This window comes from Thalassophryne amazonica, chromosome 1, assembly GCF_902500255.1.
Source record: "Thalassophryne amazonica chromosome 1, fThaAma1.1, whole genome shotgun sequence".
Lineage (NCBI taxonomy): Eukaryota > Metazoa > Chordata > Actinopteri > Batrachoidiformes > Batrachoididae > Thalassophryne > Thalassophryne amazonica.
Genome location: NC_047103.1, coordinates 34760718 through 34784889, shown reverse-complemented (window position 1 = coordinate 34784889; position 24172 = coordinate 34760718). Strand labels below are relative to the sequence as shown.

General features: G+C 41.3%; 1 protein-coding gene across 1 annotated transcript in view; it reads left to right on the top strand.

Moving 5' to 3' along the window:
- The window catches only part of avl9 (AVL9 homolog (S. cerevisiase)), a 47865-nt gene extending 24944 nt beyond the window's left edge, over positions 1–22921 (top strand). Inside the window, exons 13-16 of the mRNA XM_034167704.1 lie at positions 550–667; positions 3987–4040; positions 20219–20307; positions 21315–22921. Coding sequence (XP_034023595.1) covers positions 550–667; positions 3987–4040; positions 20219–20307; positions 21315–21442 — 389 coding nt within the window. The 3' untranslated portion in view covers positions 21443–22921. The remainder of the gene's footprint in view (positions 1–549; positions 668–3986; positions 4041–20218; positions 20308–21314) is intronic.
- The last annotated feature ends 1251 nt before the right edge of the window (positions 22922–24172 follow it).

Genomic DNA, 24172 nt, shown 5'->3' with positions numbered 1-24172 from the left:
ACTGTGGCGGACATGTCATCATGGAGAAGCCTTAGGATCTTGATGAATTTCACCGGAGAGCTTGTTTTGCTCAGAATCTTCCACAGAATTGTGTGGGACACGCTGCTGAATGTCTTTGCCAAGTAAATGAAGGTGAGGTACAACGGTTGATGTGTACAAATGCATTTTGATTCAAACAACAGGGACCACTTATTGCACTTCTTCAGAATGTCTGTTGATTATTGACCCCTGGTGCATTAAATGAGTGCTGACAAATACATTTTAAATGTATTTCTTGATGTTGCTAATGAATATCTTCAAATGCATTTTACTTTCGGTTGTCCAAACATGGAGCTTTGATACCTGTTCATTTATTTAGTGTTGGTTTGATTCTGTGGTCATGTTTAGTGATTATTGTGATTAGAGCCGTAATGATTCTGTCATGTCAACACACAGCTGTCATCAGGCGTAATTGACTTTGTAGAGACAACGCGGTAAATCCACTTATTTTTTTTTATCATATTCACTGATTCTCTGCTGTGTTTTGTTTCCTGCATCGTTTCCATGCAGATAACGAGAGGCTGCTGGCTGATTATGGTGTGCCTTTCATCACAGCATGGAAAATCACACACAACTACCGAGTGTGGTGTAGTAACAAACATCCCGCCATGTCCACCGTCACCCCAGGGTAGGTTACCAAGTATTTCATTTAAAAAAAAAAACTTTGACAAGGATATTTTAAAAATGCAACAACTTCAAATAGTGGCCATGTGGTAGTAATCCCCAAGTTGAATTTTCCCCACAGTCTGCCTTTTTTTTCCCACCACCTGCAGTCATGGCCAGAAATAAGTAGAATGCAAAAATATATATGAAGGATGGAGTCTGTGAGCACTACTGCTTTATATCATTGATGTTGTAGAGATCCTAATGCTTGGGTAGATAGGATAGTGGTTTGGCTGCCCCGCCCCCCTCATTTAAATTAGACTGTTCTTTGACACCAAAAGATGTATTTGCTAAAGCAAAAGCATTGTATGGAATGAAACTTTGTGAAAATTCGACATGCTTTATTAATAAAAATGTGATATAAAAAAAAGATGGAATCTGTATGCACGTTTTCCAAGTGTACAGAAGTGTTGCTGTTATTTTGGGGGTGTGTGGAGGGGTGCTACTCTTACTTTTTCCATAACTCTATTAATTCCATCGTCTCTTTTCTGCTACCACCTGTAATTCAAACATTTGCAGAAGTTTTGTTATGTGACTGATGGTCTCTGCTGAGTTATTCAAGGCTTCACAGTTGCACTGAGGAGCACGGAATGTCTATTTTTAAGAGCCTGGCTGGAACAAACTATTAATTTTTAGGCAATATGTTAAGTTGGACAGGTAGAATAAAGGGATTTTGATTTGTGACCTGTGTAAGTATTGTTGAAATCTCACAATTTTAGGCTTATATTTGGTTGTTTTTCCTGACACAAAGGTTCCAGGCACATGGTTAGTGCAAGGACTTTTGGAAATTTGAAAAAACAGTTTATTTTTTTTTAAACAAGTTCTGGCTGTTGTAACTGTTGCAGTTTTGGCTTTTTTTCTTTTTAAGGAGAAATATGTCTTTCAAACTCACCAGAGGGTTGTGTGGTTTACAGTATGAAGTAATATAAAATGAAAGAAATGCTTTTATATAATTTAGTGTTTGAGGAGCCGTTATACATTAAATACATCAATTGTGGGTGCAACCCATTTAATAAAAGAAAGTAAAAAGCCCCTTCGACTGCTCCCTTGTTTGCATTCAGGGTCGCCACAGACAATCAAGTATTTGGACAAGTTTTATTTATTTATTTTTAATATTAACAATATTAGGTATTTCTAAATAGATTACATACACTCAACAAAAATAAACGCAACACTTTTGGTTTTGCTCCCATTTTGTATGAGATGAACTCAAAGATCTAAAACTTTTTCCACATACACAATATCACCATTTCCCTCAAATATTGTTCACAAACCAGTCTAAATCTGTGATAGTGAGCACTTCTCCTTTGCTGAGATAATCCATCCCACCTCACAGGTGTGCCATATCAAGATGCTGATTAGACACCATGATTAGTGCACAGGTGTGCCTTAGACTGCCCACAATAAAAGGCCACTCTGAAAGGTGCAGTTTTATCACACAGCACAATGCCACAGATGTCGCAAGATTTGAGGGAGCGTGCAATTGGCATGCTGACAGCAGGAATGTCAACCAGAGCTGTTGCTCGTGTATTGAATGTTCATTTCTCTACCATAAGCCGTCTCCAAAGGCGTGTCAGAGAATTTGGCAGTACATCCAACCAGCCTCACATCCGCAGACCACATGTAACCACACCAGCCCAGGACCTCCACATCCAGTATGTTCACCTCCAAGATCCTCTGAGACCAGCCACTCGGACAGCTGCTGAAACAGTCGGTTTGCATAACCAAAGAATTTCTGCACAAACTGTCAGAAACGGTCTCAGGGAAGCTCATCTGCATGCTCGTTGTCCTCATCGGGGTCTCGACCTGACTCCAGTTTGTCGTCGTAACCAACTTGAGTGGGCTAATGCTCACATTTGCTGGCATTTGGCATGTTGGAGAGGTGTTCTCTTCACGGATGAATCCCGGTTCACACTGTCCAGGACAGATGGCAGACAGCGTGTGTGGCGTCGTGTGGGTGAGCGGTTTTCTGATGTCAATGTTGTGGATTGAGTAGCCCACGGTGGCGGTGGGGTTATGGTATGGGCAGGCGTCTGTTATGGACGAAGAACACAGGTGCATTTTATTGATGGCATTTTGAATGCACAGAGATACAGTGACGAGATCCTGAGGCCCATTGTTGTGCCATACATCCAAGAACATCACCTCATGTTGCAGCAGGATAATGCACGGCCCCATGTCGCAAGGATCTGTACACAATTCTTGGAAGCTCTGGACCGGCGTATACGACAGCGTCTACCAGTTCCTGCCAATATCCAGCAACTTTGCACAGCCATTGAAGAGGAGTGGACCAACATTCCACAGGCCACAATTGACAACCTGATCAACTCTATGCGAAGGAGATGTGTTGCACTGCAAGGGGCAAATGGTGGTCACACCAGATACTGACTGGTATCCCCCCCAATAAAACAAAACTGCACCTTTCAGAGTGGCCTTTTATTGTGGGCAGTCTAAGGCACACCTGTGCACTAATCATGGTGTCTAATCAGCATCTTGGTATGGCACACCTGTGAGGTGGGATGGATTATCTCAGCAAAGGAGAAGTGCTCACTATCACAGATTTAGACTGGTTTGTGAACAATATTTGAGGGAAATGGTGATATTGTGTATGTGGAAAAAGTTTTAGATCTTTGACTTCATCTCATACAAAATGGGAGCAAAACCAAAAGTGTTGCGTTTATATTTTTGTTGAGTGTATATGTTGCTTGTGGTTGAAACATTATCTTAAAAAGAATATTTAAGTACTAATTTCTCAAAAGCAAAAAGTATGTGCTCATAAAATTTTATACTGCAAAGATAAAAGATTAAATATTATATCCCAATGAGTTTGCTTCATTTAATTTAGATTATATGCGTTAATTTTTGTAATTCAAGACTGCTACTTTATGTTTCATCTTTTTCCTTGCATATGAACCTTTATTGCTATTTTGAGATTCTCTCTTCACAATTTTCAAATTTTTCATTACACTTATTGCAGTGGTGTCCAAACTATTCCAGAAAGACTCGAGAGGGTGCAGGTTTTCTTTTCAGCCACTGGCTCTAGCAGGTGATTTCACTGATGTACTCATCCTATCTGTTCAAAGGGATGTTAAACAGTGAAATCACCTTCTGGAGTCAGTGGCTGCAAAGAAAACCTGCACCCTCTCGAGCCTTTCTGGAATAATTTGGACACCAGTGACTTACTGGTTTATTGAAGTAAACAAATACTATCTTAATGGGTGCTGTCATGATCAAGGTTTGAAGTTGTGGATATTTGTGAGTGATGCACCATTTTTGTGTTGCAGACACCCATTCCAGGGCCAGTATAGTGTCACTGATGTCAAACTACGGCTCTCACAGTGAGTATTCCATCATTGCTCTACTTTATCTATCTGGTTGGAGCTCTTTCAGGCATGGCCAACAGAGAGGAGGCCCGGGGGAAGATATAGGAAACGCTGGAGATATTATATTTTCCAGCTGGCTTGGGAACTCCTTAAGATCTCCCGAGAAGAGTTACAGGACTTGGCTGAGGATAGGGAAGTGTGGGTGGGGCTGCGTGCTCTACTGCCACTGCGACCTGGATTGCGATAAGCGATTGAAAATGAATGAATGATCGAATCTGCATTCATCAAAGTGACAGTAATTCCGTTAACTGTAAAGTGCAGGGTGGGAATTAAAAGATAAATGACTGAGTCCATCTCTTCCAGTTTAACACTAACAGAAAATCAATAAATGCTATCATCTTGTACGCCTTCAAATTAAAAGGGCATATAATGAGGTCAAACTGATTTGTATATGGTGAAGTTCAGTGCACCAAATCAGTTACAAAAGCAACTTTACTTTGCTTATGTAATATCTTGTAGACTTGTCTGCCACCTGTTTGAAGGTTAGTGGCTGCTGGGTGGAAATTAGGAACAGGTGTGGTTTAAATAATATGCAGGGTGTCTGCTACCTGCTGGAAGTTTCTAGTTTTGTTGCTGGGAACAATCTTATCATCACGTGCTTGAAAGAAGCAGAGGTGGATGAACTTGCTTGTAGCTTGATATGAGCTAGTCGGTTTCTTTCATGTTTAAAGCCTACGTCTGGTGGCCAACAAAGCTACCACCGCGTGTCCATGAAACAGTTAAAAAATATCCTGAAATGTCAACATTTTGAACTATTGGTCCCTCAGAGCAAAATGTTATGTGACTTAAAACAGGGAAAATTAAAATGTCTTATTTGAGAATCTGGAGGTAGAGAGTGATTGGTGTTCTCCCTTGATTTAAATGATTAAACATGTTGCTGTAGACGTCATAGCACTTGAAGATTTTGTATTGATTTTTCTCATCTGCTGAGAATTCCTTTGGGGAAAATAAGACATTTTGGCAAGAAAATTTGAAAAGGTGTTTCATCAAAACATGTCTGGAGAACATTGTGTCAAAAATCAGCAGATAATTTAAGATAATCAGTAGAAATAATAATAAATTTATTGTTTATTGGGAAATTACATCATAATGTCTGTCAGAGCTGGACCTGAAACGAACAACTTCTCACACACAGAAATGATCACTCAAGAGACACTGAATTTCTTTGTCCTGTACAGGAGAGGACAAACGAGAAGCTCCTTCAGAAAGAACTGTCGTCCGTCCTAAAGGTCCCGCCCATTTGCCTCTCCTTTTATTGAATATCGTTACATACAGCATATAGGAGTGACAATATCCCAAAACAATGGAAAGACACAAAGTCTGGTCTCACATTGATATGAAAACTGTTATGGCTTTTGAGCCCTCAGTCTCCTAAGCTTTCCATAACAATGTCCAGCCCTTGAACTGTGTTCCAGTTACAATGCTCTTCTTCAAGACTGAACCATTAATCAAAAGTACACATCTACGATTAGCCAAACATGGCCCTAGCCAACCAGTCTGCACATTCTGGCAAAACAATCTGTACATTGAATGGTCAAAGATCATCTGCTCACTTTTCTCGTTTGACAGTCTTAATGACCACTTGAACCATTCAGCGTATACAGTATGATTGCTTTTGACACTAAGTAATTATTTAAATGAATAATGGTACATGAACTTTCACACATGCATATACGTATATATGAAAAACAGAGAACAGAATCAAAGACATGATTGCAGAGAGTACATCAAAGTGAAGACATTAATATTTGATAATACATATATTGACAATATAGAGAAAAACCCTGTCAATGTCAGTATTGTACATAAGGTGCTGTCTGACAGTCAAAGAATAATCATGAGGATGCTCCTTACATATTGTAAGAATAAAATATGTAGCATTTCTTTCAAAATTTGTAAATGAAAAAGATTTTTACTTGTATGATATTTCACTGTTATCAATTTTATCATTTATCAAGTGGCACTAAGTCATCATCTGCTGCCCTCTTGTGGTGGTCTTCTAATATGTTCCTGACAACTCTGAGAAAGAGAAATTGTAGCAGTTCAGAAAAACACCTTCACTTTAGTTCCAAATGAATATGCTTAACATTTGTAGAAAATGTTAAATGTTCTTATTTTTCCAAATGAATGGTAAATGGACTGCATTTTATATAGCGCTTTTCCATCTGCATCAGGAGCTCAAAGCACTTTACACTTATGCCTCACATTCACACAGATACAGTTCAGGATGGAGCCACGTAAGGTGCTCACTACACAGCCAGAGGAACTAGGGGATTAAGGACCTTGCCCAAGGGCCCTTAGCAATTTTCAGGTCTGGCTGAGTTTTGAACCCAGGATCCTTTGGTCTGAAGCCCAACGCTTAACCATGAGAGCATCACCTCCCTCAGTATCCCCCAAATGAAACTGAGTCTAGTCCATTAATTTGTGTAGAAAGTTTCTGTAATTTACTGACAGTCTTGTTAAATGTTATGAAATCACACTTAAATTTCCAAGTGTTGAAGCACGCGGTGCACTTTAACAGTCATCTGTACATGTGGCGCGTTAACAGGGACCGGCAGCCTGTGAGGTAACTCCAGAGATCAGCTCACTGGTTCAGAGGCGGGGGGCTCATATTATTCTAAATCATCAATTATGAGTGAGGTTCATTCTCAAAAGCAGAGCTGGTGCATCTTTGGGTTTCATTCTAGGAAGTGAGGATGAAAAGGGACTCTGTTCACAGCTGGAGCGCCGCTTCTACAGTTACACATTTAATAAATGCCCCCCCCCAGCTCGCCCACTCAAGGGTGTTTCCATGCTTAACTTAACTTTACGGTGAGAACGTGGCTGACGTGCTCTCACTTTGCCTTCAGATGATTACTGACACGGCCGCTGTGAACATTTGTTGGAAGGCCACAAGAAACAAATAAACAGTACAAACGAAAACCTGAAATCAGATTTTTATTAGCTGTAATAATACAAGCGGGGAATTGAATCGAGGAGAACAGGCTACTGGAAAAAGGAATCAAAATCAGGAAATGTGTCATTAAACCAGTTACAATAAACCGTTTTATTTAGCCATATTGTGTGGAGTCAGTTATTTTATAGTGCCTATAGAGGTTTAAAAATGTGTAATAAATGATCAAACCATTATTATTTAACAACACAGCCTTAAAACTAAAAAATCCTGTTATTCCCACATTTAAAGGGTTTTTATTTCAGGTTAGATCAAACCATTTCACCAGGTTTTGAAAACCTTTATGCCTAACTGGCTGTTTAAATAAAACTGTATTGTTAAATATTCAAACTTTGCCCAATTTGTTACTGCATAATTATAGTGGATAATAATTATAATTATCCACTATAATTATGTGGGTAAAACTGTTCTAATATTTTGTTTCTGCTGCCATGAGATCACCACAACCAGCAAGAGCAATGTGCAGATTATGATCAAACTCTGCAGCCTTCAGTATCTTTTCATTCTTGTCAGCCTTCTAGAATATGCAAAGGGCCCATTTGAAAGTACTGAGGCACTTAGTCTTGCAGCTGGTCCAGTAGAGGGACCTGCAATGGGTTCCTCGGTGTCTTGAGACATTGACCTTTTCTCTAGTCGTCTAATATTTGTCTTGTGGGTGAATCAACTATAACAGGATCTATGCCATTTTAGAGGTGTCTCATCAAAGCTCGGTATCCTCTGTTATGAGTTTGTTCTCCATATCTTTGAGCTTGTGACGGACTATTGGACTAACCTGCAATATAGCCTTTCCTTTGTCACTACCCTGAACAAGATTTTCTTTAGTACAGTCCTGACAAATAATGCAAACATCGCCATCCACTGAAGAATCTTGTTTCATGCTGCCTAAGGCCTCCATTTTTCAATTCAAGACAACAGAGAAAAGCAATACCACAAGATTGGAACTTGTCCACACAAACCATCACACTAGAACATGAAACATGCACAGATATAGATGAACAAAGTATCTCAGAGTCTCCTTAACATGAGTGTGAAAGGATGAACTCCACAAATATATCAGGGAACAATGCAGTTTGATTGACCACATCTATCCTGTGGCGGCTGCTGCTGCTGCTGAGTCACTGTGGCACCATGTACCTGGCCACTGGCCAGTGAGGCCTGCCCTCTGGTGTTGAAGCTATATACATTATCTGTGCTGTACTGAGCCATTTATATAGGTTTTCACATAGTATTATCAATCAATCAATCAATCAATCAACTTTTTTCTTATATAGCGCCAAATCACAACAAACAGTTGCCCCAAGGCGCTTATATTGTTTAGCATTTGTGATGAAAAAATACATAAGTCATTCACATGCCATCAAGGAATGAGTATAATGATATTGTGATTTTTAAATCCACAGGAGATGTTTTTCAACAGGCCAGGATAAGTATGATTGACAGCAGAGGCATGGGGGAAAAATTGGTTTTGTTATCAATTTCTTTTGTAGAACGAGCTTCTACAAAGTATGAAAACAACAGGTGACCACGTTGTTTCATGCATATTAGGGATGAAGGAGAGAAGATACAGCTTGCAAATAAACTATGAACTCAGCAGTTCAAATAACACAAAGATAAGAGTTTTCATCACCTTTCTTCAGCGAAAACGTGAAAAACCGGGTGACCATTTTAGTTTATGCAAATTAGGCAGTGAAGGAGTAGAGCTACAGCATGCTAACAACAATATTTGAATTTGTGCACGCACACACACATCTTCAACCGCTTAGTCCAATTAAGGGTCGCGGGGGGGCTGGAGCCTATCCCAGCAGTCATAGAGCGTGAGGCGGGTACACCCAGGACAGGACACCAGTCTGTCACAGAATATTTGAATTCTGCAGGTCAAAATACATAAGAATCAGCCTGTTGTCTGCTTTTAACAGAAAATACCTTAGGTAGTGTACTTATCTGAAAATAGAACCTAACTATGCACTCCCAAAGGCAGAACAGCACCAAGGACTGCTTGACCTCGCGTGTGTGCGTGCGTGCATCTGCCCGCCCATGTAGTTGTGTACGCAGTATCTTGACAAAGACCTAGTGTATGAAAATAATACTTGGCACACAAGCTGACCTCACTAAGACCTTGGACAAGTTAGCTGTTGGGCATGTTTTGATTCTAATTGTGGCCACCAGGGGGCCAAGTCTCATGAAACATAGTGTGGATGAGACAGAGTTCTTCCTGTAGAATGTGTTTTTCAAAGACCATGCACTAGTTGGAGGTTGGGCTGGGTGACGGGTTATGGTCAGTGTTGCCCTTGATGTTTTTTTTTTTTTGGGGGGGGGGGGGTTGCACATATACTACAAAATACAGTTGCTTTTGTTATTACAGGTTAGACCTTCTCTCTGAGTTTTGTGTAAACAGCCAGACATGAGTTGTAATCATTAACTCTTTAATAAAGTTAAAAATATAATCCTGCCTGTCAAATCTGGTAAGATGATAAATTTTTCACATAATGTCAACCTTGTGCTGAACCCACGTGGATGAATGTGGACTTCCTCTGTTTAGTGAGTGGATGTGAAGTCGTGTCAGGGTTCAGACTCCTGGCTGGTGGTTTCACGGACCAGGAAGAAGGTGACGAGGCATGACTCCACTGCCCACACTATAAAACTGGATATATGAGTAGCCAGGCTAGTGTGTGGATGTGCAGGTGCTGCGCCATCTGAGCTCCTCTGGATTAAATGCATCTCATTTCCTGCCTCATATGTTTGTCAGTGTATGCGTGTAAAACGGGGGGAGTTCAACCTGGGCCGGTGTGTGTGTTTTTTTGTTTTTTTTTTGCCCCATGTGTTCTGTCGAGCACAGCTTGACAGATAAACCGTTCACCTTTTGTTCTGATGTTGAACATCGGAGACGAGTGTATATTGACTGTCAGAACATCAGAGCCTCATCTTGGGGAATCTGAAGTCCTTTTTAGCCCAACAAAGAGAAACGGTCAATTAAGTCCAAGAACACAACAGCTTAGGTTTTTTAAAGCTCTCACGAATGTTTTTCCGGCATCATCCGCCCACACGTGTGCGTCTTTGTAACGCTCAGTGGAAAAGCCATAGAAGCACAGCACCTATTATTTTTTATTACCATTATTATAACCACTCACTTTTTTTTTTTCTTTTTTTTTTGTAACAAACTTTAAAAAAAAAAATTTTTGACTGCTTTTTCTGTAATCCAGCTAATGGCAGATTGATCTTTCCAGGATCAATGCATACCCTGATCACAGCACTTGAAAAGCTGATTGAAGAGTTAGTCAGTCCAGGACAAGCTCAAACCTGGACACTGTACGTATTGCACATAGACATCTATTTCACCATTTTGTGAAGGAGTGCATTTCTAGCTAGCAGATGCTCAAAGCGCATCACAATGCTTCACATTTACTTCCCCAGCCGAGGCCAGTACCCATTTTTACACGTATGTGGACTGAGACGATGCAGATTAAGTGTCTTGTCCAAGAACACAGACAGGTAGCATGAAGGCATGAAACAGGATTCGAAACCAGGTCCATGTACTGACAGATCGTCTCCTTGTGCACACGGCTACCCGCTCTACATTCTGTCACACAGTTTCTTGAATATAACTTTACTTAAAAAGCATTTCATGTTTTTGAACATCCACAGAAAAACAAAGGAAATATCCTGATTTGTACCCCCAACTACTGTGGAACTGGATTTACTAGTTTTTGAGTGACTGGGTTAATAACAATCTATCAATCTAACAATCAAATGCAAGCAAAATGCAACCTCCTCTGTAGAGGAAACTAGGTTACCATAAAGCCACAGTCACCTGGTTAATCTGGTGTCTCCAGCATTACTGAGCATTCAGGAACCTGAGGAAGATGTTCAGTTTTAAATCAAATTGTGCAAGTTGACTTTGGAAGAGTCTGTTTGACTTGAGGCAGGATGTCTGGGACAGTGAGGTTAGTGGGACACACGGCTGTGAACTGCATGTTCCCCACTTAACGGGATGCTGCTGGAAACAAGGGAAGTGGAAACTTTAATTTTAACCTCGTCCCACTGTCTCCCCTCTGTTTATATTCCACAAGGGGGAAAATGGACTTATTTTGAACATGTGATGAACTAACACGAGAAGCTAACATTGGTCAAAGAGCAGCCAGCGGCTGAAATGCTCAGAGAAAGTGGACACCAGTGAAACCACAGGACTCACAAGATACTAAAGATGGTTTTGTGTTGTATCTGTGTGGAACCTAAACCTCTCCTCCTTTAGTGCAATTATACATTCTGGGTATTGTTGTTTTCCCTTGAATTCTGTCTGATAAATTGAATATGTTTGGAATATTTGAGATCTTCAGTAAAAGATCAGGGGCTTCATGTATAAAGGTTGCATACGCACAAAAATGTGCCATACATCCATCTCCATGCTAACTTTCAGATGTATCAAAAGTGAAATGGCCGTGGAAGTGCAGTGCCCCACGCCAAGTTCATGGCTGGTGTACGCACATTTCTAGAGCTATTGTTCTCTGGCGACACTTACAGGTCATGCTGGGAAACTATTAATAATGTGAAAAGAAGTCATCAGAGTGATGTGCACATCAGAGACACACTTTTGAACAATTAAGACACCCGCATGTTTGCACTTATATGGGTGGAAATACGTAAAAGCATGCGCAAAATGATGAAGAAAATGACATTAACAATGGCTGCGTTAGCGTCATTACAGAACCTTGCAAATGATGCAATCCGATGTGAGCGTGTATTCAGGGTACGCAAGGACTTACTTGCAAATGATGATAATTGGCTTATAAGATGATTTTGATGACCAAGGCCACTGTTAGTGGAGTGGTGCACAGAACTGTGGTCAGCCCAAGAGCCCAATATGGCGAGGAGCCAGGGTTAGTGTGTGCCAGTCAACCTTGAGCCGAGCCATGCCAGCTGTGTGGAACGCAGTCATCCGAATGCCATCAGGTACATCACATTCCAACATTAAAGTGCAATTTGCAGCGAGAGCCAGTTGCCGTAATGTAATCAGAGCTATTGACTGCACACATATTGCTATAAGGGTGCCATCACATGATGAATTTGTTTTTGTTAATAGGAAATATTTTCATTTCATTAGTGTTCAAATCAGAAGTGATGTACAAATGCATTGGGTTGGATTGGGAACAGGCTAGAGGCTGGCACAGTGCACGATGGGTGGCTGCTTTGTGAGTATGTAGTTTATTTGTGTAATTGTTCCGAACGAAAACCAGCATGAGCACGTTTGGACATGTGTGCATTCAAATATTATAATATACAATATATACAGTGGGGAAAATAAGTATTTGACCCCCTGTCAGTTTTGCAGGTTTTCCCACCTACAAAGAATGGAGAGGTCTGTAATTTTTATCATAGGTACACTTCAACTGTGAGAGACAGAATCTAAAAAAAAAAAAAAATCCAGTAAATCACACTGTATGATTTTTAAATAATTAATTTGCATTTTATTGCATAAAATAAGTATTTGATCCCCTAGAAAAACAGAGCTTAACAATTGGTACAGAAACATTTGTCTGCCATTAAAGGTCAGACATTTCCTGTAGTTCTTGACCAAGTTTTCACACACTGCAACAGGGATTTTGGTCCACTCCTCCATACAGATCTTCTCCAAATCTTTCAGGTTTGGAGTTTCAGCTCCCTCCAAAGATTTTCTATTGAGTTCAGGTCTGGAGACTGGCCAGGCCACTGCAGGACCTTGAAATGCTTCTTACGGAGCCCCTCCTTAGTTGCCCTGGCTGTGTGTTTGGGGTCATTGTCATGCTGGAAGACCCAGCCATGGCCCATCTTCAATGCTCTTACTGAGGGAACGAGGTTGTTTGCCAAAATCTCGCAATACATGACCCCATCCATCCTCCCTTCAATACGGTCCAGTTGTCCTGTCCCCTTTGCAGAAGAGCACCCCCAGCGTATGATGTTTCCACCCCCATGCTTCACGGTTGGGATGGTTTTCTTGGGGTTGTTCTCATCCTCTAAACATGGTAAGTGGAGTTGATTCCGAAAAGTTCTATTTTGGTCTCATCTGACCACATGACTTTCTCGCATGCCTCCTCTGGATCATCCAGATGGTCACTGGCGAACTTCAAATGGGCCTGGACATGTGCTGGCTTGAGCAGGGGGACCTTGCTGCCCTGCAGGATTTTAAACCATGACAGCATCATGTGTTACTAATGTAATCTTTGTGACTGTGGTCCCAGCTCTCTTCAGGTCATTGACCAGGTCCTCCTGTGTAGTTCTGAGCGTTCTCAGAATCATCCTTACCCCACACAGTGAGATCTTGCATGGAATCCCAGACGGAGGGAGATTGACAGTCATCTTGTGTTTCTTCCACTTTCTAATCAATCAATCAATTTTCAATCAATTTTATTTATATAGCGCCATATCACAACAAACAGTTGCCCCAAGGCGCTTTATATTGTAAGGCAAGGCCATACAATAATTACGTAAAAACCCCAATGGTCAAAACAACCCCCTGTGAGCAAGCACTTGGCGACAGTGGGAAGGAAAAACTCCCTTTTAACAGGAAGAAACCTCCAGCAGAACCAGGCTCAGGGAGGGGCAGTCTTCTGCTGGGACTGGTTGGGGCTGAGGGAGAGAACCAGGAAAAAGACATGCTGTGGAGGGGAGCAGAGATCAATCACTAATGATTAAATGCAGAGTGGTGCATACAGAGCAAAAAGAGAAAGAAACAGTGCATCATGGGAACCCCCCAGTAGTCTAAGTCTATAGCAGCATAACTAAGGGATGGTTCAGGGTCACCTGATCCAGCCCTAACTATAAGCTTTAGCAAAAAGGAAAGTTTTAAGCCTAATCTTAAAAGTAGAGAGGGTGTCTGTCTCCCTGATCCGAATTGGGAGCTGCTTCCACAGGAGAGGAGCCTGAAAGCTGAAGGCTCTGCCTCCCATTCTACTCTTACAAACCCTAGTCCAGCCTGGAGGAAATAAATGCATGAATTAGTTTTTCAGCATCACTCTGAGACAAGACCTTTCTAATTTTAGAGATATTGCGTAAATGCAAAAAAGCAGTCCTACATATTTGTTTAATATGCGCTTTGAATGACATATCCTGATCAAAAATGACTCCAAGATTTCTCACAGTATTACTAGAGGTCAGGGTAATGCCATCCAGAGTAAGGATCTGGTTAGACACCATGTTTCTAAGATTTGTGGGGCCAAGTACAATAACTTCAGTTTTATGAGTTTAAAATCAGGAAATTAGAGGTCATCCATGTCCTTATGTCTGTAAGACAATCCTGCAGTTTAGCTAATTGGTGTGTGTCCTCTGGCTTCATGGATAGATAAAGCTGGGTATCATCTGCGTAACAATGAAAATTTAAGCAATGCCGTCTAATAATACTGCCTAAGGGAAGCATGTATAAAGTGAATAAAATTGGTCCTAGCACAGAACCTTGTGGAACTTCATAATTAACCTTAGTCTGTGAAGAAGATTCCCCATTTACATGAACAAATTGTAATCTATTAGATAAATATGATTCAAACCACCGCAGCGCAGTGCCTTTAATACCTATGGCATGCTCTAATCTCTGTAATAAAATTTTATGGTCAACAGTATCAAAAGCAGCACTGAGGTCTAACAGAACAAGCACAGAGATGAGTCCACTGTCTGAGGCCATAAGAAGATCATTTGTAACCTTCACTAATGCTGTTTCTGTACTATGATGAATTCTAAAACCTGACTGAAACTCTTCAAATAGACCATTCCTCTGCAGATGATCAGTTAGCTGTTTTACAACTACCCTTTCAAGAATTTTTGAGAGAAAAGGAAGGTTGGAGATTGGGCCATAATTAGCTAAGATAGCTGGGTCAAGTGATGGCTTTTTAAGTAATGGTTTAATTACTGTCACCTTAAAAGCCTGTGGTACATAACAAACTAATAAAGATAGATTGATCATATTTAAGATCGAAGCATTAAATAATGGTAGGGCTTCCTTGAGCAGCCTGGTAGGAATGGGGTCTAATAGACATGTTGATGGTTTGGATGAAGTAACTAATGAAAATAACTCAGACAGAACAATCTGAGAGAAAGAGTCTAATCAAATACTGGCATCACTGAAAGCAGCCAAAGATAACGATACGTCTTTGGGATGGTTATGAGTAATTTTTTCTCTAATAGTTAAAATTTTATTAGCAAAGAAAGTCATGAAGTCATTACTAGTTAAAGTTAAAGGAATACTCGGCTCAATAGAGCTCTGACTCTTTGTCAGCCTGGCTGCAGTGCTGAAAAGAAACCTGGGGTTGTTCTTATTTTCTTCAATTAGTGATGAGTAGTAAGATGTCCTAGCTTTACGGAGGGCTTTTTTATAGAGCAACAGACTCTTTTTCCAGGCTAAGTGAAGATCTTCTAAATTAGTGAGATGCCATTTCCTCTCCAACTTACGGGTTATCTGCTTTAAGCTGCGAGTTTGTGAGTTATACCACGGAGACAGGCACTTCTGATTTAAAGCTCTCTTTTTCAAAGGAGCTACAGCATCCTTCTTCTTCAATGAGGATGTAAAACTATTGACGAGATACTCTATCTCACTTACAGAGTTTAGGTAGCTACTCTGCACTGTGCTGGGTAGTCCATCAGAGTAAATGTAAATGTTATTAAGAAATGATCAGACAGAAGGGAGTTTTCAGGGAATACAGTTAAGTCTTCAGTTTCCATACCATAAGTCAGAACAAGATCTAAGATATGATTAAAGTGGTGGGTGGACTCATTTACATTTTGAGCAAAGCCAATTGAGTCTAATAATAGATTAAATGCAGTGTTGAGGCTGTCATTCTCAGCATCTGTGTGGATGTTAAAATCGCCCACTATAATTATCTTATCTGAGCTAAGCACTAAGTCAGACAGAAGTTCTGAAAATTCACAGAGAAACTCACAGTAATGACCAGGAGGACGATAGATAACAAATAAAACTGGTTTTTGGGACTTCCAATTTGGATGGACAGGACTAAGAGTCAAGCTTTCAAATGAATTAAAGCTCTGTCTGGGTTTTTGATTAATTAATAAGCTGGAATGGAAGATTGCTGCTGATCCTCCGCCTCGGCCGCTTGTACTCGTGATCTCGTTCTTTCAGTCATGAGCCAAATCTCATGACCATAGGTGAGGATCGGAATGTAGATCGATTGGTAAATCGAGAGCTTTGCCCCCCTACTCAGCTGTCTCTTCACCACGACGGTCCAATACAGCGACCGCATCACTGCAGATGCTGCACCGATCCATCTATCGATCTCACGCTCCATCCGTCCCTCACTCGTGAACAAGACCCCGAGATACTTAAACTCCTCCACTTGAGGCAAGGACACTCCACCGACCTGAAGAGGGCAAAGCACCTTTTTCTGGTCGAGAACCATGGCCTCGGATTTGGAGGTGCTGATTTTCATCCCGGATGCTTCACATTCAGCTGCAAACCGCCCCAGTGCACACTGAAGGTCCTGATTTGACGAAGCCAACAGAACCACATCGTCCGCAAACAGCAGAGACGAGATTCTGTGGTTCTCAAACCAGACCCCCCCTACACCCTGGCTGCGCCTAGAAATTCTGTCCATAAAAATAATGAACAGAACCGGTGACAAAGGGCAGCCCTGGTGGAGGCCAACGTGCACTGGAAACAGGTTTGATTTACTACCGGCAATGCGAACCAAGCTGCGGTCATACACGGACCGGATAGCCCTTAGCAAAGGACCCCGTACTTCCGGAGCACTCCCCACAGGGTGCCCCGAGGGACACGGTCGAACGCCTTCTCCAGATCCACAAAACACATGTGGACTGGTTGGGCGAACTCCCATGAACCCTTGAGCACCCGATGGAGCGTGTAGAGCTGGTCCAGTGTGCCGCAACCAGGACGAAAACCACACTGCTCCTCCTGAATCCGAGGTTCGACCATCGGTCGAATTCTCCTCTCCAGTACTCTGGAATAGACCTTACCGGGGAGGCTGAGGAGTGTGATCCCCCTATAGTTGGAACACACCCTCTGGTCCCCCTTCTTAAACAGAGGGACCACCACCCCGGTCTGCCAATCCAGAGGCACTGTCCCCGATCGCCACACAATGTTGCAGAGGCGTGTCAGCCAAGATAGTCCCACAACATCCAGAGACTTAAGGTACTCAGGATGGACTTCATCCACCCCAGGAGCCTTGCCACCGAGGAGCTTTCTAACCACCTCGGTGACTTCGGCCTGGGTAATGGATGAGTCCGCCTCTGAGTCCCCAGTCTCTGCTTCCTCTTTGGAAGACGTGACGATGGGATTGAGGAGATCCTCGAAGTACTCCTTCCACCGCCCAACAACATCCCCAGTCAGGGTCAACATACAAACATACAATTAAATGTTATTATTAATGTTTTTTGTTTTGCTTCATGGTGAAAGTAGAGATGCAGAGCTTCTTAACGGGCTCCAGGCCTCCGTGTTCAGTATTTGTCAGTAAATGCCTCTGTAGAGTTGTGGATGCCCAAATGTGCCCCGCTCTGGTTTTCATTCAGAACAATTACACAAATAAACTATTTACCCACACAGCCATACATTGCGCACTGTACCAGCCTGTTTCTGTCACAACCCAATGCATTTGCTCAGCACATGTGATTTGAACATTAGTAAGTCCCTTCGGCTGCTCCCTTGTTTTGCACTCAGGGAGGCCACAGCAAATCCAAGGTGGATCTTTTTTCTTATTAAAAATACAAATTCCTCATGTGTTGGAGCCTTTATGTGTGCAGTCAATAGCTCCGTTTACATTAGCGAAACAGTCTCTCACTGCAAATTGCGCTTTAATGTTGGAATGTGATGTACCTGGATGACATTTGGATGATTGCGTTCTGCACAGCTGGCATGGCTCAGCTCAAGGTTGACAGGCACACTCCTGACTGATCAGCCAGCTCACACTGGAATGTCCCTGTTGCCAGGACGCCCTGCATGGTCAGCACCTGTGTGGGCACAGACAACCTCTGGCTCCTCGTCATATTGCGCTGTGGGCCGGCCGCAGTTCTGCAACTCCAGTAACAGTGGCCTTGGTAATCTTAATCGGCCTATGAGCCAATTATTGTCATTTGCAAGTAAATCCTCATATTCCCTGAATACTCGTTCACGTGGGATTGCACCATTTGCATGGTCCTCTAACAATGCCAACGCAGCCGTTGTTAATACCATTTGATGCATCACTTTGCGCATGCTCTTATGGCCACCCATATAACTGCAAACATGTTGGTGTGTTAATTGTTCACGTGTGTCTCTGGTGTGCATATCACTCTGACTTCATGTTTTCACAGTATTAATGGTTCCCAGCATCACCTCTATGTGTCGCCAGTGGAACAATAGCTGTAGAAATGTGCGTACACCAGCCAGGATTTTTGCGTGATGCACATTTACACGGCCATTTCACTTTTGATCAGTGGTGGGCACAGCTAACCAAAAAAATCAGCTTTGATATCTGCTAACTGAAAAGTTAACTTTTATAACGCTAAACCACAAAAAAATTAGCTGAAGTTACAGGTAACTGCTAACTTTTAGTACTGTCAGCTACTATAAGCCAGTTTCGAGTTCAAGTACCGCTGAGGTTTCTGAGTAAAATCAGAAGCGATCACAAACCCAAAAACGAAGAATGAGCCAAAGCTTCTGTCTTGCGTAGTCAGACGGCTGTGAGCTCACTCCTCCCTCAGCAGAAGAGAATGGAGAGGGCTTGCTGCTGTTAGTGGAAGTAAATTTAGTGGAAGCTAAGTGGTCCACTGATGGCTTTCAAAATTAGCTGAAAAGCTAATTCGCTAAAAAAAAAAAAAAAAAAAAAAAGTTAGCTTCGCTAATTAGCTGTTAGTGGGTTAGTGTGACTGTGCCCACCACTGCTTTTGATACATCTAAACGTTAGCACGGAGAAGGACATACGCCATGTTTTTGTACAAACGCACACTTTGTACATGAGGCCCAAGTAAAATTTGTAATAAAAACTTTGTAATATATATTTATTAGGAGCACTGCGTAAGAATTTATCCTTTTTATACCTTTATAATTTACAATTTATTTTTTTGAAAGCTCTGCGCAAAAAATTTTATGTACCCGATCCATTTGTGCGAGAGTACAAATGGCAAATAGTCTTTAATCTAATCATAAGAATTCTGAAACAGAAAGTTTCCCAGTCCTACAGGGGACGCATCACGGGATGTCTCGCATAAAAAATAAAAAGGAAAGCAAGCTGCTATGATGACTCTGGGTTCCTGGTGGATGTGCATCTGTGGAGCTGGATTGCTGATCCTAGCAACAGGATCCTCATAACTAGAGTTTGTTTTGTGAATCCTCTTGTTTCCCGAGTGGTGATGCTGCCTCAGAGTTGCCGTTCTGCACCATATTTTTTGTTGTGTTCTGAGCAGCGTGGGGAACACGGTGGTCTGAGCGCACTTTAACATTGACATAGTGGCACTAAAATTAATTCATTTTTTACTGATGCTTGTTGTATTAAATTGTTGTCTATCAATTTTATGCATGTTCATACTTTTCAGTTCCAAATGAGAAACAGCGCCCCCTTTTCCTCTGCGTTAGTAATGCGGCTGTGCTCCAGGTTTTCCCCAAGCGATGCTGGAGGATGACTGTGATATTTTTGTTTTGTTCACAGTCACACTCTGTAGCCTCACAGCATGACAGGTGCTACGAGGAGGCGCGCTATGCCGCGGTACGCCTCACAGCCGCGGCGTGTAATTTCAGCACAAATAATTGGCTCATTAGACTTTGGAAGACCACCGGGTGTCAGAGTGACGGAAATCTCAGCTCTGCAGCTGCTGAAATGTGCCAGCGCCGGCCGTGTCAGCGGCGCTGCTTGGTCCAGATGATGCAGGAGTGAAATTCCTGCTGAATGTCAGACTAGAGGGGCTCCATGTGAACGGCTGCCTGCTGGATTAGCGCCAGGCTGCTGTTCAGATAAAACCAGGCCGAGCCGAGGATTTATTGTGAAATACGGCCCGCTTGTTTCCCGCTCTCAGGTCAGCTCTGATCTTCAGATATGACACCTGCGACTGCTAGTCACTGCAGTTATGTAATCCTGCTTAACAGGTCGGGATAACATTTAGCAACAACACCTTTGTGTAGTGTGTTTGTTGGATGAGGGCAAGAATTCCTCCAGGGTCACTGCACACATGCACTTTTATAATCCTCAGTGTCTTTTGTCCTGTGTGTCTGATGTAGCTCGGTGCAAAACAGTGAGCGAGGGAAGAAGATTGGAAATGCCATGATCACCACCAGCCGCAGTGTGGTCCAGACGGGCAAGGCTGTGGGTAAGAGTGCTCAGAGACCCGCCTGACATTAAAAAGAAAAAACAAAAAACAAAATGCTGAGTTAAATGTGGCTTCCTCTTGAACAAAAGTGGGGGAAAAAAAAAAAAAAAAATCAGCCAGAAACAATTTGTGTAAGTCTGTGGACTTTTCATAGGATGTGAAATTACACCTGTGGATTCCGACACGCCCACTGAGCCAGCGGACATCCTGTTCGACATGCACACACTTTCACAAAACGTTTGAACGTGCTCAAAATAGGTAGATGTTAACAAACCTCTCCTGACTTTTGGGAACTCTGTCAAATTCCTAACTCGTCAAATTTTTGGTGACTACATCAAATTATGTACAATTCCCATTTTGATTTATTTGTCTGTGTGCATTCACCAGGGCATTGTCCAAAAACACTACTTCCATATTTTCCCCATATTTTTGCAAAAGGCTGGAATGTCTTTTAAAATCTCAAGAATGTGTATGTGTTCATACTGTGGCGGAGGAACAACAGGTCTCAGTTAATTAAATTCAATCATTTCCATTGCACCAAATCACAACACGTCGCCACAAGGCGTTTCCCAAAGGTAATGTATAACCTTACAACCTTGTGTACTGGACCGATTACACACTTTCACCTATTTTACACCAGATTATCCCCAATCTGTACATTTACATCCAGTTATTCACTTTTTTGGATCATTTTCCCCATTTTTAAAAACAAAAACAATATTCCACAAAGTGACTTTTACCACTGATTATACCAGATTTCAGGCCCAGTTTATTATTATTGTTTTTGCCAAAATTGTAGACAGTTGGGTATCAAAAGTTAATAGGAGACAAGCTTTATATACGAGCTGTGCGGAGTCGCTACTCATGAAAGTTGCTTCAGTGTTAAGCAGAATCACGGATTGCGACCTAAATCACACACGACCACCTTCCACATGTCAAGTGAGAATTCATCTAAAAAAAAAGTTTCTCCTTTGTAACTTTGCACTATTCTCCACCTGTGCACTCAGGTCAGTCGGTAGGTGGAGCTTTAACGAGCGCCAAGTCGGCCATGTCGTCGTGGTTCTCCACACTGGCCCAGCCTGCCGCCGTATCCAGCCCAGCCTGTCCAGAGCCCTCCGCCGAGGTCAAACCATGAACTGAAGTTGTCCTTTCGCTGTACTTTTCTCTCTTCTTGTCCTCTGTTACCGTGGTTACTGTGACATCTGAGGGTCAGGAAAACCTTCCCTCAGACTGACATGGGAGTTACAAATCTGAATCTTAAAACCCGGACAAACCTGACCTGTTCCTGATTGGTGATGGTGAGTGAGGACACCTACTGATGTCACAGCCCGGATGCCGGAGTTGCGTCGCTGCTTTTACCTACGAGACACTAAATGTGTTGTGGGGTCTGTGGTGTTCACACGCTGCGTATTTATCGCTGACAGGTTTTTACCCAGATTTAACGGGGTTGTATTTAAAGTATCTTCTATATTTGTCGCAGTCGCAGCATGACTTTCTGTGACGAGTTTTATTCCACAGAAATACAGTTGAGTTTCACTGCCGATAAAAGATGTCTGTTGCTTCTGTATGACACATGCTGAACTCCAGGGGTCAGAGGTCAGGCCGAGGACTTCCGAAGGTGGATACAATCAGATCATTTTTAAATCCAGGGTTCATAAACCGTGTAAACATACATTCAGCTCACAGTTCACTTTTATAGTCAATATCGTAATTTGCCACTGAAGAAACTTTTGACACTTGACACAGGAGGGTACTGGTGAGAGTGAATACCTCTGCTTAAACAGTCATAATATTTCACCATTAGTAACATCAATGAAAGTGTAGGAAAAACAGCCCTACCACTGTGTACAGTCGTAAGAATTACTGACTCCATATTTTATGTACACCTTTTAAAATATGGGTAGAAAGAAATGCAATCAAAGCAATTTGGTTAGTCAAAAGATTTTTTTTAAAAATGTCAGTTATTTGGCAATAAGAACAAAACAAAATGTTTTCATAAAGTGAAACAAAAAATCCAGACATAAAATGTATGCTGGACACAATTAATGGCATGCTTTGATAAATTTACAATAAATCATCACTTTTACAGCCAGTTTTCTTCAGACAAGTCAGGGAATGGATACATGAACATTTCCAAGTCACTGAATATGTCTTGGACTTCATTTACATCAGTCTTTAAGAAATACAAACAGTATGGCACTCTATAGTAAATCTGTCTTTTGACATTTAAAAAAAAAATTTGATTAAACAAATTGCTTTGTTTGAATTTATTTGACCATATTTTAAAAGGTGTATATAAAATATAGGGGTGTCAGTAAGTCTGACAACAACTGTACATACTTGCACAACTTCAGATTATTATTATTTTTTTTAATAAGTCAAGTTGAGGTTGAGTAACTGCTGTTGTTATTAACTGATTAATAAAACCACAGAGTAAGGGAATGTTTTGTCATTTGTATCTGAAGGGGAAAAATGTTAACAGTCGGTCATGTCTGTAGCAACAACAATTGTGTAACTTCCAAATAAGTGTGAAAGAAGAACGGTAGAAATGTCAACATTATATAAATAATGGCTGTTTGAGTGCAATGGTAAGAATATATCATAAGTTAAAAGATGGAACATTCCAACTTTCACCTCATGTTATATTCTTGCCATTGCATGAATGAAAAAGCATTCATTATTTTATGTAACACCTAAAATAGATCCTTGTCATTTGATATACAGTAATGTTCAGAATAATAGTAGTGCTATGTGACTAAAAAGATTAATCCAAGTTTTGAGTATATTTCTTATTGTTACATGGGAAACAAGGTACCAGTAGATTCAGTAGATTCTCACAAATCCAACAAGACCAAGCATTTATGATATGCACACTCTTAAGGCTATGAAATTGGGCTATTATTAAAAAAAAAAGTAGAAAAGGGGGTGTTCACAATAATAGTAGTGTGGCATTCAGTCAGTGAGTTCGTCAATTTTGTGGAACAAACAGGTGTGAATCAGGTGTCCCCTATGTAAGGATGAAGCCAGCACCTGTTGAACATGCTTTTCTCTTTGAAAGCCTGAGGAAAATGGAATGTTCAAGACATTGTTCAGAAGAACAGCGTAGTTTGATTAAAAAGTTGATTGGAGAGGGGAAGACTTGTACACAGGTGCAAAAAATTATAGGCTGTTCATCTACAATGATTTCCAATGCTTTAAATGGACAAAAAAAAAAAAAAAGACGTGTGGAAGAAAATGGAAAACAACCATCAAAATGGATAGAAGAATAACCAGAATGGCAAAGGCTCAACCATTGATCAGCTCCAGGATGATCAAAGACAGTCTGGAGTTACCTGTAAGTGCTATGACAGTTAGAAGACGCCTGTGTGAAGCTAATTTATTTGCAAGAATCCCCTGCAAAGTCCCTCTGTTAAATAAAAGACATGCAGAAGAGGTTACAATTTGCCAAAGAACACATCATCATCAATCAGTTTGGATATGTCAAAATACTTGAAGAGGTCATGTTGTCTTATGCTGAAGAGGACATGCCCTTGAAATGGGTGTTTCAACAAGACAATGACCCCAAGCACACTAGTAAACGAGCAAAATCTTGGTTCCAAACCAACAAAATTAATGCCTCGCAGATGTGAAGAAATCATGAAAAACTGTGGTTATACAACTAAATACTAGTTTAGTGATTCACAGGATTGCTAAAAAAGCAGTTTGTAATAGTTTTGAGTTTGTAGCGTCAACAGCAGATGCTACTATTATTGTGAACACCCCCTTTTCTACTTTTTTTTTTTAAACTAATAGCCCAAATTCATAGCCTTAAGAGTGTGCATATCATGAATACTTGGTCTTGTTGTATTTGTGAGAATCTACTGAA